Source organism: Anopheles coluzzii, chromosome 2 (assembly GCF_943734685.1).
Source record: "Anopheles coluzzii chromosome 2, AcolN3, whole genome shotgun sequence".
NCBI classification, from domain to species: domain Eukaryota; kingdom Metazoa; phylum Arthropoda; class Insecta; order Diptera; family Culicidae; genus Anopheles; species Anopheles coluzzii.
In genome coordinates, this window is record NC_064670.1 from 83,188,416 (window position 1) to 83,201,590 (window position 13,175).

General features: G+C 43.0%; 1 protein-coding gene across 15 annotated transcripts in view; it reads left to right on the forward strand.

Moving 5' to 3' along the window:
- LOC120951204 (CUGBP Elav-like family member 4) overlaps positions 1-13,175 on the forward strand; it is a 321,851-nt gene that overhangs the window by 178,567 nt on the left and 130,109 nt on the right. For all 15 annotated transcript variants that reach the window (XM_040369776.2, XM_040369772.2, XM_040369771.2 and 12 more), the window contains one exon: positions 12,264-12,312. In XM_040369776.2, the coding sequence (XP_040225710.1) occupies positions 12,264-12,312 (49 nt within the window). The remainder of the gene's footprint in view (positions 1-12,263; positions 12,313-13,175) is intronic.

The window sequence follows — 13,175 nt, forward strand, 5'->3', positions numbered from 1 at the left end:
ATTATTAAAAACCATGACCGAAATCACCAGATCAACACTGGCAGCTAGGAAAAAGTGATGCGGCGAGCAAGGGAATAGCCTAAGGGCGTGGATTGCTTTAAACGAGTGCCGAATAAACTGAATACTGGGCAGGAGGTGGTTGTATGGGTTCGCGTTGGTGGTGGGAGTGGTAGTTCAATTATTTTTCCCTAGGCTGGCAAAACCTTGGGCAAGGACTAAATGGCAGACTTGAAGGTATTTATTTTTGGTATAAGGGATGGAACAAAACCTAATTTTTTTTTGCGTTTGAAGTATTTTTACTTTAGCTTCATACAGTTCAGAAGATAAAGTGATATTTTATCTTTCTATATGTTTTATTTCTACAGTTTCTGTTTCAATGTTCAGTGTATTTTCATCCCTTTAAACTTCATACATAATAATAAACTCAAATTCAAAAGTGATGAAATATAAACAAGTATAAAATCACAACAACTTTTTAGCAAATTGTTATGGGTTGTTTTGTGAATTTTAACCTGGTTTGCATACACCCTTAAATGAGATTGCCATTTAAAATGCTTTACGATCGTGCTCACCCTCTCTCCTTGGATTGAACCTTGCTGCTCTGAGAAGGGTGAGTTAAGTTCCCCTTGCCTACCGGCTTTCCGTTGTCAAAGCGATGTCGTTAGAGTACGAAATTAGAATACTTTATCAGGAGGGCATCGTTACTGCCTACTGTTCGACGGTTCTGCCCTACACTGTGTGCGCAAGCACCTGAAGGCGGGGGGCGGTTGTGATGGTTGCAGTGGGTTTTGGTTTCCTTGGGAGTTTCCCTCCGATCCTGAAGATGACGCTTGTCAGTTACCGTCGAAGGTCGGAAAAATGGAAATTTACCAACACCAACATCGTTGAGGAGAACCATCACTTATGTACTCAAAACCGTACCCGTACTTTTGCCGGACGTTGGCGTTGTGTGTGAGAAAGAAAGAGATAGAGGAATAGAGAGAGTGAAAGAGGGGGAGAGAGAGAGAAAGAGACAGAGGCTTGGTTCAAATAGAAATTAGAACTTTTCAAATATAAGCAATTGTGGCCTTGGGGTGAGTGTCTTTGGGCGTAAGCAACGGAGAGCACCTAGAAATACCCATGGAAGCATGATTAGTGCTCTCGGCATCGTGTGTGGGGTAGTGAGGGGACAGTAAGATGACACAAGGATGATGCGCTGGAAGAAATATGATGGTAATAAAAACAGTTGGCACTGAGTACATCCCTTCGAATATGGGGAACAGAGGTCGGTATGTACCGTGCTGCCAGCCAAGTACACCCTGTCCGACGACCCCCGGATAGCATCATTTACATTTATCGATTTTTGACGATTTTATGAGATAATTTGAAAAGTTTTCCCATCGATCGACGAGCACCCTTCATTACGACGACACACCATGACGATGATAAATGCGAACCTGACACTATATCATGGATGTTGAGCGCCTGACAGTGTGGTTCACTTAATGTGAACGTTCGTTTCTTCAGTAGTCAATCTAATTTTCCAACTTTTTGGAACAACATTGCCATTGGATTGCGATTGAAAGAACAGGGAGGGAGGTCCTCCAAAGGACACTTCATCGGAGCTCGGAAACGCAAAGTCAAAGCGCCACAAACAGCGAGAATGTGTGCGTTCTTGCGTGGGTCGCTGTTCAAATGGCCTTGCAGGCAAAGCGGGGTGTTTTACAAAATCCTCAGTAAATAAAGGATTTACTATATCTGCTCCCGTGCAGCAACGGTCAAGCAAAGATAATGTACGGTTGCCTTGCGAACAGTGCAGCTTCAAACCCCTCTGGATTAGCACCCATTCTGCACATCAGAACCGAAGCAACCCATCGAAAGCCACTTCACATTTAGCACAACATTCACAACGAAACGAAACGACAGCGACAGAAAAAAGGACTCGTTGCTAAGGAGGCGCATAAACCCGGCATAAACTGAAAAGAGAGCGAGGCAAAAAGTCCTATTCTTTGCTCGAGTGGACAACGCAGTGGACAAAACGAAGTGCACGATACGAAGCGTACGGCAGACGGGGAGAAAAAACCTGTCAGAAAAACGAGTGTCGACAAGTTCGTTTTTCGATATCGAACGTCCCAGTTCGAGTGGCAATTGTGCCAGCTTTGGTGAAATACTTTGACTTACTTCAGCACTTTCGGTATGTCGGCACGGGCATCCGAGTGTCCAACGGATGTCATGTGCCCAATTGCAGCTACTGCTTTTACGAGATCATTCCATCCAATCATATAATTTAACGATTATGGCCAACGGAAAGGTCAGCCGGCGGTGTGGATAAAGATGGCAGAACGTTTCTCCAATCGGCCGTTTGTCCTAGTAGTGTGATTGAATGGTTCGACAGACGCTACAAAGCATCCTAAGCAATGGGAAAAAATATCGTAGAATAATCCCCAAGGAATGTCCGTCCATTCCTTTAGCAATTGCGGTGTGTTTGCTTGATGGCAGTGAACGAACCCTTTCGACCCAATGTAGCTGCTTGTATGACACAAGTCGTCCCGAAAGAAGGTGGAAAGGATTTGGCTTTGTGGTGGTGTGATTGCACTATAATTTCACCTTTTGCCTTTCGATGCCGTGTGCTTCGGAAGCACTTCCTTCCGTTTAGAGCCAAGAGTTGTAGGCGCTTAGTGTGGATGGTTTTAAAATGCATTGCTTTAACAGCTCATGTATGGAACGGGTTAGCGTGGCACGGCTGCATTTGGTGTGAAAATTTACGACAAAATAGGGTTAGTCTGGGTGAACACTATTAAATTCAATAGTTTTGCAAACACTCCCCCAGTCGAAGCGTCAGAAACTCACTACAAGTAGTGCTGCGGGTTAAAAAAAACTCTTCGATGGCCCTTTTCATCTGGACCTCCATTATCAACTGACCGCATGAGTGGTGCCAAAGTGGGCACCCACCCGCCAGTAGACAGTGACAATATATTCGACAAGTTTAGTACCGCTTACCCGTACACAAATTCAACACCTTATTGAGGGTTGCCGTTGCTTTAATTTTATTCCCAGTTCCTGTATGCTTCCATGGCACGCCTATCGCCATGGGTTAGTTTTGCATTGCGTACTGTTGCCGTTTGTTTGGCCAGGAAAATGCTCAACTTGTGTGTGGTACAACAATTGCTCCCATCCAGTTTAGGGGCTTCCATGGTACATAGCATAACAAAAAGGAAGCATAAAAAGAAATATCCTAACACGGCCAAACGCGATTTGGTGGCGAAATTTATATTTATTGTGTGTTTATACATAAATCCGCACCGAAGACAAATAGCATTTTTCTGTATTTAATTTAATGCTCTCCCGGTCGGTTTGATTCGCTTAGCGGTTTTCAACCTCTTGCTCCCTTTTGTTTTGGTGCTGGATGGTGATGTGAATCGAACTGGAGAGTCTGTTGGGCGAGATTTTTATGTTTAGTGAGTGCATAAATATTCCATTTCCGTTTTGTAAGCTCGTTTTTCCTTGTTGCGCCACTGTGAGGAAGTCGTTTCCTTCCGGCTGCTGGTTGTTTGGTGCCGTGGTTTACAGCGAACCACCTCACCAGAATAAGGGCGACACTGGAAGGCAAAAGCGCTTACGAATGGCAAATGACCATGCCCATTAACGGCTTTAGCACTCGAATGGCGGAAGATACATACAGCGGGTTGGAGCTGGAGAGAAGTTTAGTTTGGTGTCGCTTTTTAATGGTCTGTTAATTTTGTGTGCATGGTTAAGAAAAATAACATCCTTGGTCATGATGGGTGGGACAGGTTGGAATTCTTCAGCACAAAGTAACTTTATTAATTGCTGGAAATGTTGAAGATTATAGAAAATATCTTCAACGCGCAGTGGTGCAAACTGAGTCACGGATTCCAAAAATATATGCGCAGATTATCAACAGAATATGAATATTGTTAAAATTATCTAACGCAAACAGTTACTTAAATGAGAAATTAGTCATCGTTTGCTCAAACTATCAGGCGCACATTTCGTTATAAAACAACCTTTAGGCTTCTTCGGAGAAGGTAAGAGAATCAACTGGGTGCAATGCCATGAAACCTAACCAAACATAGATGCTCATGCTATGTAGTATTTTTAGTATCATTTACTCAAACCTTTTTGACCGCACACATTCCATTAACAACTTCATTTGACCATGCGACAACTTTAATATACTTTATGTTTGTATCTCTTTAATCTTTTGTACCACTTGTGGGGCTGGCTTTCAGTGACTTATGGATTACCCTTCATAGCAGGATAATCAGTCCTGGCACGGTCCATTCGGGGCTTGAACCCATGACAGGCATGTTGTTAAGTCGTTTGAGTTGACCACTGTACCACGAGACTTGCCACGACATGTTTGTATCACTAGGCACAAGAAATGAAGCAATGTTTAGAATCAACAAGTTAAATTTTCAATGGTTTAATACGATGTTTTAATAGTATGTGTTAAGTTGAACTTTGCTTGTAGCATTTTAGTAGAAATTAACTCATTGGTATATTTTATGAGGTATATTAATTCTTTCCATTGAATAATAATAACACAACAAATTAAACTATGTAAAAAAACGCCGCTAAAGTATGGTTCAATTTAGTAAATTACTAAAACATAAACTAGCTCAATACATCTTGCTAACCTAATTTTATTTCAATTTCATGACCATTCAGAACAAGTTTTTCATACACCTGTAGTGCAAAAAAAAATCTGCTTCATGCTCATGATCGCTTGTTTTAACAGTAATGCCTCAAACTCTCATGTTTAGGACACTAGCACACAACATCGCCACTGGTCAAGCAGGATTTTACGATACATTAGCAAGCACTCCGACACACATACACATTCACACACGCACACACTCACATTCAATTGATATGGTGAGCAAACTACCCCCGTGCAAAACCTTCTGGGAGCTATCCGTGAAAGTGGTGGAAAATTTTATTTCCCTTTTCGCCTAAATAAATAAATTTTGGCCAGGCGAAACACCGGAGTACAGGAAGGCATGTTACTCTCCGGCAGCCGGCTCTTGACCGTTTGGGAGGTTGTTGTTGTTACATGTTTTGTGTGTGTGTGAAAAAAGCAACGAAAACCAGAAACCCTCTCGTCTTTGGTCATTTACGGGGGACCTGGTCAAGACGGATGGATTGATGTTTAGGGCCCTGTGCTGCCCAAAACCGAACGACTGTGTACCGCCGTCCTGTGCCGTGTTTCTTTTATCCCATCGACAGCGCAACGAACGGTGCAGCCCTCAAACAGCGCACCAAAGAGTAATAGAGGTTATTTATATAAATAAAACAATCCATTAATCCCTAAGCGGATCGGTGGAGTGGTTGAATCGTCGTGGGGACTAGGTGCAAGGTGCAAAGCAGGCAGACCAAGGGCTGTTGTTAAAATGATGGAAGCTGTTTCTATTTTCGGCGGCTTCTTTCTTTTAAAGAGTCTGGATGAAGCTTAAACACTTTGGCTTAAAGCTGATCCAGGAGCATATTATTGCCTCTTCTAAAGCATATCTAAAAAGTATAACCATGTATACTTCATATTGTATTTATTCAGGAGGAATTGTCCGATGCTTCACATTGTGTATGAAAATAATAGTAACAAGAAAGTTTGTAAATTTGCGTAGTAATGTTGGATACAATGTGATCGATCTTAAGGAAGTTTAATTTAACATCAAAGAATTATCACAATCATGTTTATTAAGAGCCGTTCCGAAGGTTAGGTTTAATTCCCTTAATCCTCCCTCCGTTTATTTCTACCCTTACGCAATATCATACCATGTCATAAGCTGCCACAGCAGGAAGCAAACCATCCGACCACGCTCGGAGGAATTGTGCCCTGTAATCTGTTGATTAGTGTCCATCAAAGCGGCGGCGGCAAATGAATATTAGCTGCACGGTGGCCATTGTGCAATCGATGTCGCCCCGATGATGAGGCAACCTTAATGAGGATAATATCGAAGCCCGGCTTGGCTGTATAAATCATCACACATGATCCATTCGCTACGGTCTCGTTAAACGGATAGCATCTCGTTTCGGCGACACCGTGTACCCTCGTCCCTGCAATAAACATCTGCCTGCCTGCCTGTCATTAATTATTGCACTAATAAACAATTCGGTTGACGTTTATAAAATGTCGCTGACATTAAACGTAGATCAAATGGTTTGACTTTGTTCAAACATTCCAGTCGTGTTTTTTGTTGTTGTATTTATGTGTGTCTGTTTGTCTGTGTTTGTCTCACGTGCCCTCATGATCGGAGGTGCAAACGTAATGGGCAAAGGTACATGAATGAGGGCGTAAGCAAAAGCCGGTGCCTAACGTTATGCCAAACATCCGGCATGGTATGCACATGCATAGTCATGCAGCTGCATGCACTTACGGTTGAATGGTAAAGGTAGGTTGTAGGGCAGCTAGGGAGAGCCCTTTAACCCTAAAATGCCTGGCGTAGTGTTAGTACCGATGGTTGAAGCTCGTGCTGGCATGGAACGTGTACGCACGTCATCAGGATATGCATTCGTTCGTTTAGTTGGCTCCGTATTTTCAAACCATTCCATTCCAGGAAACCTATCCAAGGGAAAGAAGCATCCGGGCAACGTATGCAATGCACATCGTTGGCGTAGAACAGTTGCAAACACATCTGCACACTACTCGCTCCGATGGTATTTCTATTCACTGTGGCTGCACTTGTCCCACAATCAAACTGTACCCGAAGCGCAAGAGCGCGTTCATTTACACACATTTACATTGTCCCTTCCGGAGCAGTCGGTAGATACGGGAAAGGTTTAAATGGTTCAGAACGGTGCCACCAGTCGAGGTGCAACTGTGCGTCGGTGAAGGCTGGAGAAGGCACGGGGCGGGAATCGATGTTACAAAACCAGAGCGACATAAACAGTCGTTCCGTTCTACCGCTAATGTGTCTCATCAAGCAAAAGACGGCAAGCCAAGAGGCAGACCACATGAAACCAGAGCACCGATTCTGCGGTTATGTTTGCTTTTGAGTCCATCGCTACTTGAGCGCATCGACTGCAAAAGCTTTTATGTAGCTGAGCATGGAGGGAAAAATTTGTCCAGAAACCAAGAACATGTAACCACAAACGTGAATAAGATATGCTATGAAGCGAATGTTTGTTAGGGTTACTTAGTAAATCGGAGAAACCAGAAAGAATCTAACAATTATGCAGCCAAATGTCAGCTTTCATTGTTGTTTTGTTTATTAGCTTCAAAAAATTAGGTTTTCTTAGCTTTATACGGAACTTTGCTTTCATCTTTTTTGCTTATACGGAACATCGAGATATCATCAGATTATCCCTTACTAGTGTAACAATTCTCAAGTATTGAAGAATACATAAGTAGTGTCTACGGCATCTCATTTTAAGAAATCCATTCGTTAATCTTTAAAGTTTCAAATTTGTTCAAGTTGTTAACGAAAGAACATAAGAAATGAGGATCTTGTTTTTATTTCCATCCATTCCTAGTCAACCTCCAGTCCAGTCTTCTGGTACACAATGCTACCAAAGCGACCGCACTAATGAGGGATTTGCAGGCTAACGAAACACCCCAACTTTGCCTTGTTCATATCGTGCCTCTGTAGACTTAACTACACCAGTTATCTACTGCGGAAGTCGCACAACAACGGCGACCCGATGAAATTCCTCGCTTTGTCCACCCGGACACAGAGCAGCACGCGAAAACTATTTTAAATTGGCCCAACAATGACGACGGTACAAGGCAAAGTCCAACAATTGTGCACCGCATTCGAGAACGGACAGCCGAAGCTGGAGCAGTAAAATCAACAACTTAAATCCTTAATGACAACACTGTTGCTGAATAGGGCAAAAGTTTTCCCATACACCGGTACCCGCCGCTAGGTCCAATCGAAAACAAATCCTGCCCAGAGACGAAGAACGAGCAAACGAGTTGCCGTTAAAGAGAAAGTCCAGTAATCTTTCCGCTCAAGATCGCTTGCACCTCTTTCGTCTTTTCCTCTAAAAGGCCATACCTTCCTGGACATGAAGGAAAAAAAACGAATCTCCCGGCTAGAAAAAGTGTCTGAAAAACAGCAGTCAGGAAAACAATGTTATTCGGCTTCTAGTGCCTTTGTCGTTCGCGTTTTGGCGTGTTTGGTCTGGAGCCGTAAGACGGACGTTCGCGTCGACGATGAGTGTTTGCAGTTCCTTGGTGACGGATTTTTATCGCTATCCAATCCGTTTTAATTGCTCCTTACACGGACCATCGCTGTTGCTGGCGTTTGCAGTTTCTGCTAGACGACGGTGCCACGGGATAGCTCTATAGGGAAAACTTTTGCTTATCGAGTTGGGCTTAAGCATTTTGCCATGCAGTACATGGTGCAAGTGCTCCGATTTTCGCGAGTCATTGAGAATGAAACGAGCTGCATGGAATGCATCGGAAATAGTTTTAGTGTTTGACACAACTAGCTGTCATGTTGGGATTTGTTATTTAATCTTAAGGATTTGGTCCGACGAAACATATTTGATGCAAACTTTGGTGAAAATAATCGATATTGAAATTCTTTTAGAAATCCCTTCCACTAGAACAGAAATGGCAAATTTAATATTAATTTTAATACAATTTACTTTAATATCATAACCGCTCCAATCTATTTCAAACTGACTTTGTGTTACGTGTGAATAATTTAGTAAAATTATTTCCATAGTTATCAAGCAAGCCCATTGCTTTTACCCATTGCAGCCTCTATCATAATCAACCTATCGCTAATCACCAAAGTTAGTTTATTATTTAATAGGTAATTGTACAAAAAGTCGATACACAATACAAGTCCAGTTCTCTGCAGCAACAAAGACGGACATTTTCGTGCTTATGATTCACGGTGTTCAAACGATTGATTTATATTTTATTACAGCTAAAAGGACCAAACTGCCTTCGAAATACCTTGCGGGTGGACGAAATAACATCGCTTTTCCGAATTCCACGGTCCCCAAAACCATTAGGCAATTCTGTCGGACCGCCATAGTTGATTTGTGACGCAAGGTGCGGGACGCTCAGCTTTCAGCGACCAAAGTGAGCACGTTCCCGACACAAGACATATGCTCTTCCTCTATTCATTTGGGCCTGTGTTAAATCGAATGTGGAGAGGCGGCGCAACTGTTCGCTCGCTTGACCGAACCTGCCGAGCTCGGTTTCTATCGCACACAAGCGGGGAACGCGTTTCGTAGTCGAACAATGCTATGAACTTCCTGGCTACCACTGCCATCAGGCCAACCGGGAAAGCTCCCTTCCCGTTCCCAAAAACGTCCCAGGCCCACGAGTTCACCTTATCTCCTGCGAACACTTTGTTATAATCTGAAACATAATATAAATGGTAGCTAATTACGTTAATGGATGTGTATTTGTGTTGCGTGGGCCTACCACCGGTTGGGCCAGTTGTTTCATTGTCATTCGCGACCGCTTACTACCATTATGCTCCTCCGATTCCCCAATCGCTACCAGTTGGCGTGGCTGCTACCCAACGCTACAGGATAAACGGTTTTGGAGGGCTAGGTGCTATGCTATCACGAACGTATCGGTTAATCATGCTCCATGGAAAGCGTTGTGAGTGTGGTCACTTTTTCGGCTTTGCTGCTTTCTGTGGCTCGGATGGTTGTTTCAATTGAAAAGCAGTCCCCGTAAGCAACCACATCTATTGGGCAAGATGAACTGATTGAAAATGAGTGTATTCGACGACGAAGCCCAGCGAGATGAATCGATCAATAATCGTGAAACCACTGAATATGCGCGAACAACACAACCCTCTCACCAGGCATCAACAGAAAATAGTGCCGCTTCGGTCTAATATATCATTCACTTTGAAAATTTATTTATTGCTTTTGTGGCCACCCAGCGGTGGCAAACCACGATTCGCGATTCGTATTTCTTTCCTCTCGAGAGATGGTGTTGACTGACGCTGTTTGCTTCACAGTGGTCGCCGCTAGACGGACCGGGCCAATGATGGCCTACGGGGAATGCGAAAGTTAACCGAAAGATGCTAAAAGCGAACAAAGATGCAAAGGCAGAAATAAGAACATAGTAGGAAAAAATCACTCTAACAGCCCCGCACCGCTCAGGGAAGAGTAGAGAAATGCATTAAAATATTAAGTAAACATTCTCCATCATCTTGGAAAGCGTACGATGGGATAACATTCTGGACAGCTATGTTTTTCACTCACACACCCATAGCTACACGCATACTCATAAAAACCACCGTGAATTAAGCAAAGTGTAAGAAAAGTGTTTCTTGAAGTCGCACAGTTGGCGAGAAAGGGGTTGTTCATCCTTCGGGACAAAGCCACAAACTGGCGAGGGAATTGCGCTGGAGCAAGGCTGAGCGCAAAAAGAAATGTTCAGCAAAATCAGTTAAGATTTAGATTACTCTCTAGATGGGTGGAAAAAAGGCGAAGGAAAAATTAGCCCCTCCCTGATGGTAATTGTGAATGATGGAAGCGAAAATAATTAGATGTGACTATTTATGAAAACAGTAATTACCTTTCCAGCATTCCCAGGCCAGCAAGATTTGTTTTAATGATGCAAATGAAGAAAACTACCTGAGTAAGGTGTTTTAAACATTTCGGAGCTATTTGGTATGGGTTTAAAGCTCACATTGAGCTGACCAAGGTAAATTGTGCTGCCGCCATCATTACTCCAAAGGGAGCTTAATTAACCGCAAAACGTTGACACCGTTTTATTAACCGCTAGATCTTAGCTTCAACAAATGCCACGTCGGAAGGTACGTTGGTAAGTCGCAACAAATGCTCTGCGCTAAGTCGGGTTGTCGTTTAACGTTGGCCAATCGCTCGTTGCAGCACCATTATGCTCGCTAAACAACATTAAATTATGCAAAAGATTCAATTACTCCCTAGCGCGGCGATAAGACGGGAACATAAATTTGGCGTTCGCCATGGCTGCGAGCCATTAAATGCTTGCGTCTTTTGGCAACCAGATTTCTGCAGTTTCTGGTCGACGGGTGCGTTCACAGCTCGCACGGCTTTGTGGTTAAGAAATGCCTTTACCGCAAAAAGTTGACAAAATGGATAACACTCGAAAATAGTTCCTTTTGAAATGAAAATTAAATATAAACGTTCTCAAAAAATGGGTTTAGAATTAAGGCTGATTAGCATATAAACTAATCTTACTTAAAACAGGTTTGCATTCATATTAGAAATATTTAGTTGTAAAAGATAACCTTTCTGTTTTATTATTCTGAAGATATACAAATTTTCGATCATTCAACATATTTTATTACGATATATTTGACTCGGTTTGGGATAATTATTAAAAACTCATGTTTAAATTATTTAGACCCCGTATAAGTTAGGTAATATGGATGATTTTGCAAAATTATTCGTACATCATGACAATTTTCTCAGCCAGTTTTGTATGAAATACTGAAAGCTTTATACCGTAACACCTAGCGTTGGTGGAAACCCCTAAGAAACCTTTTATCATTTTCGTTAAACAACCACCCACATGCAGTGCTTCGAGTTGTTCGCGATCGCAACCGAATAACATTGATACGGAATCTCAGCCTGCCGTGAGGCGTGCCTGGCTAGTGCGCCTTTCTTTTGAGTGCCGTGAGTTTTGAGGGCTTCTTTGTTGCGGTGGAGGGAAATTTAATTCCCCAATTTCAAACGCCTCAACACGCTGCCGTTTACAGCAAACCGAGTGGCTTTTGCTTTCTCATTTCCACGTCTTGCTTGCTGTTGTGCGAAGAAAATCGCTTTCATTCCCGGGTTTGCCACACACACACACACACACTCACACACACACACACACACGCACACACACACACACACACTAAACAAATAGATGGGTGCGGGCGAGAAGGGCACTCCGTTGAGGGGTTTCCACCGTGGAGGCTGGAATTGAATATAAATTAAAAACCAGAATACATTAAAATTTCCTTTTACAACCAAAGCCACACCTGCACCGCTCCACCGCTGTGTGAAGGAAAATGCTTTTCCATTCCAAATCACTCCTTGGCAGCAATCGCCGGCTAGAAGCATGTACCAGGGAGGCTAAATGTCTTGTTCGCACATTGGAATTTCCATGCCGAGCGTGTTGTGTAGGCGATGGTTAAAAGCAGTAGCAGCAGCAGTGGCCTGCCTAAATTATGCCTTTACAATTTTATTGCGTTCATTCGATAACATCCCCGTGACCGAGTCGGCGCGCGTGGTCGTAAAGCATAATGCGAACGATATAATGAAAATCAGATCTAACATTCTTCTTTTTCTTCCTCTTGCTCTCTTCCCAACAGATGAACCGTGCTATTCAAGTCAAGCCAGCGGATAGCGAGAACCGCGGTGGTAAGTTACGATTTGCTCGTTTTGCTTGGTTTACGTGGATCTTTCCTCCCGAAAATTACCACTATTTGCTGTCTTTTTCATTACATTTTGGATTGTTTTTATGTTGAGTTACATTTCCCCCACACCCCCCTCGCCAACATCGACTTGCTACATTGAAGCACCAGTTTAGCATTTAAATTTCTTTGCCAGCGAGAAGTTTACCAAGTGATGAAAAGAATTAAAGTCCAACCGACACAGTTTCTCTCCATTCACGTTCGCAACGCACAGCAATCATCACAGCACTTCATCCGCTAAGTTTCATCTAACTTTTGTCAATATTTTGGTACTGGGTAAAATAAATCTGCCACTGGTGCAGCGTGAGTAAATTTCCCATTGCATTGAAAAATCACCATCGTTCATCGCGACTGCCAAATGCCTGTTGGATGAAAATGATGTTCTCTTTGTTTTATGTCGGGTTTTTGGGGAAGCGCATAACCGTTCTTTCCTACTCTGTCGCTGGCTGTACTGCGGACGCCAGCTGAGAGCCCATTTGAAAAGAGCTAAAATAATCATAAATTCACGCCAAAATTCAATCGCGAAAAACGGTGCCATTTATCTTGCTTTTCCTCGGTCCCCGCCACCACCATCGGTACACCAAAAGGCCATAGTGGTGGGCAATCATTCAAGATAGCATCGAGAACGCGCGAACGCGTCGATGTGCTGCTTTGTTGGCACACAATTCACTCTGATTCACGACGATTGGTTTGATTTAAAAGTGGCCAGATTGGGAAGGCAGATACGAGATGAATGAATATATATGTATAAAATTGTTGAAATCAAATGGTTGCTATTTCACACGCCCTCAAACCACACGCCAGCCACCA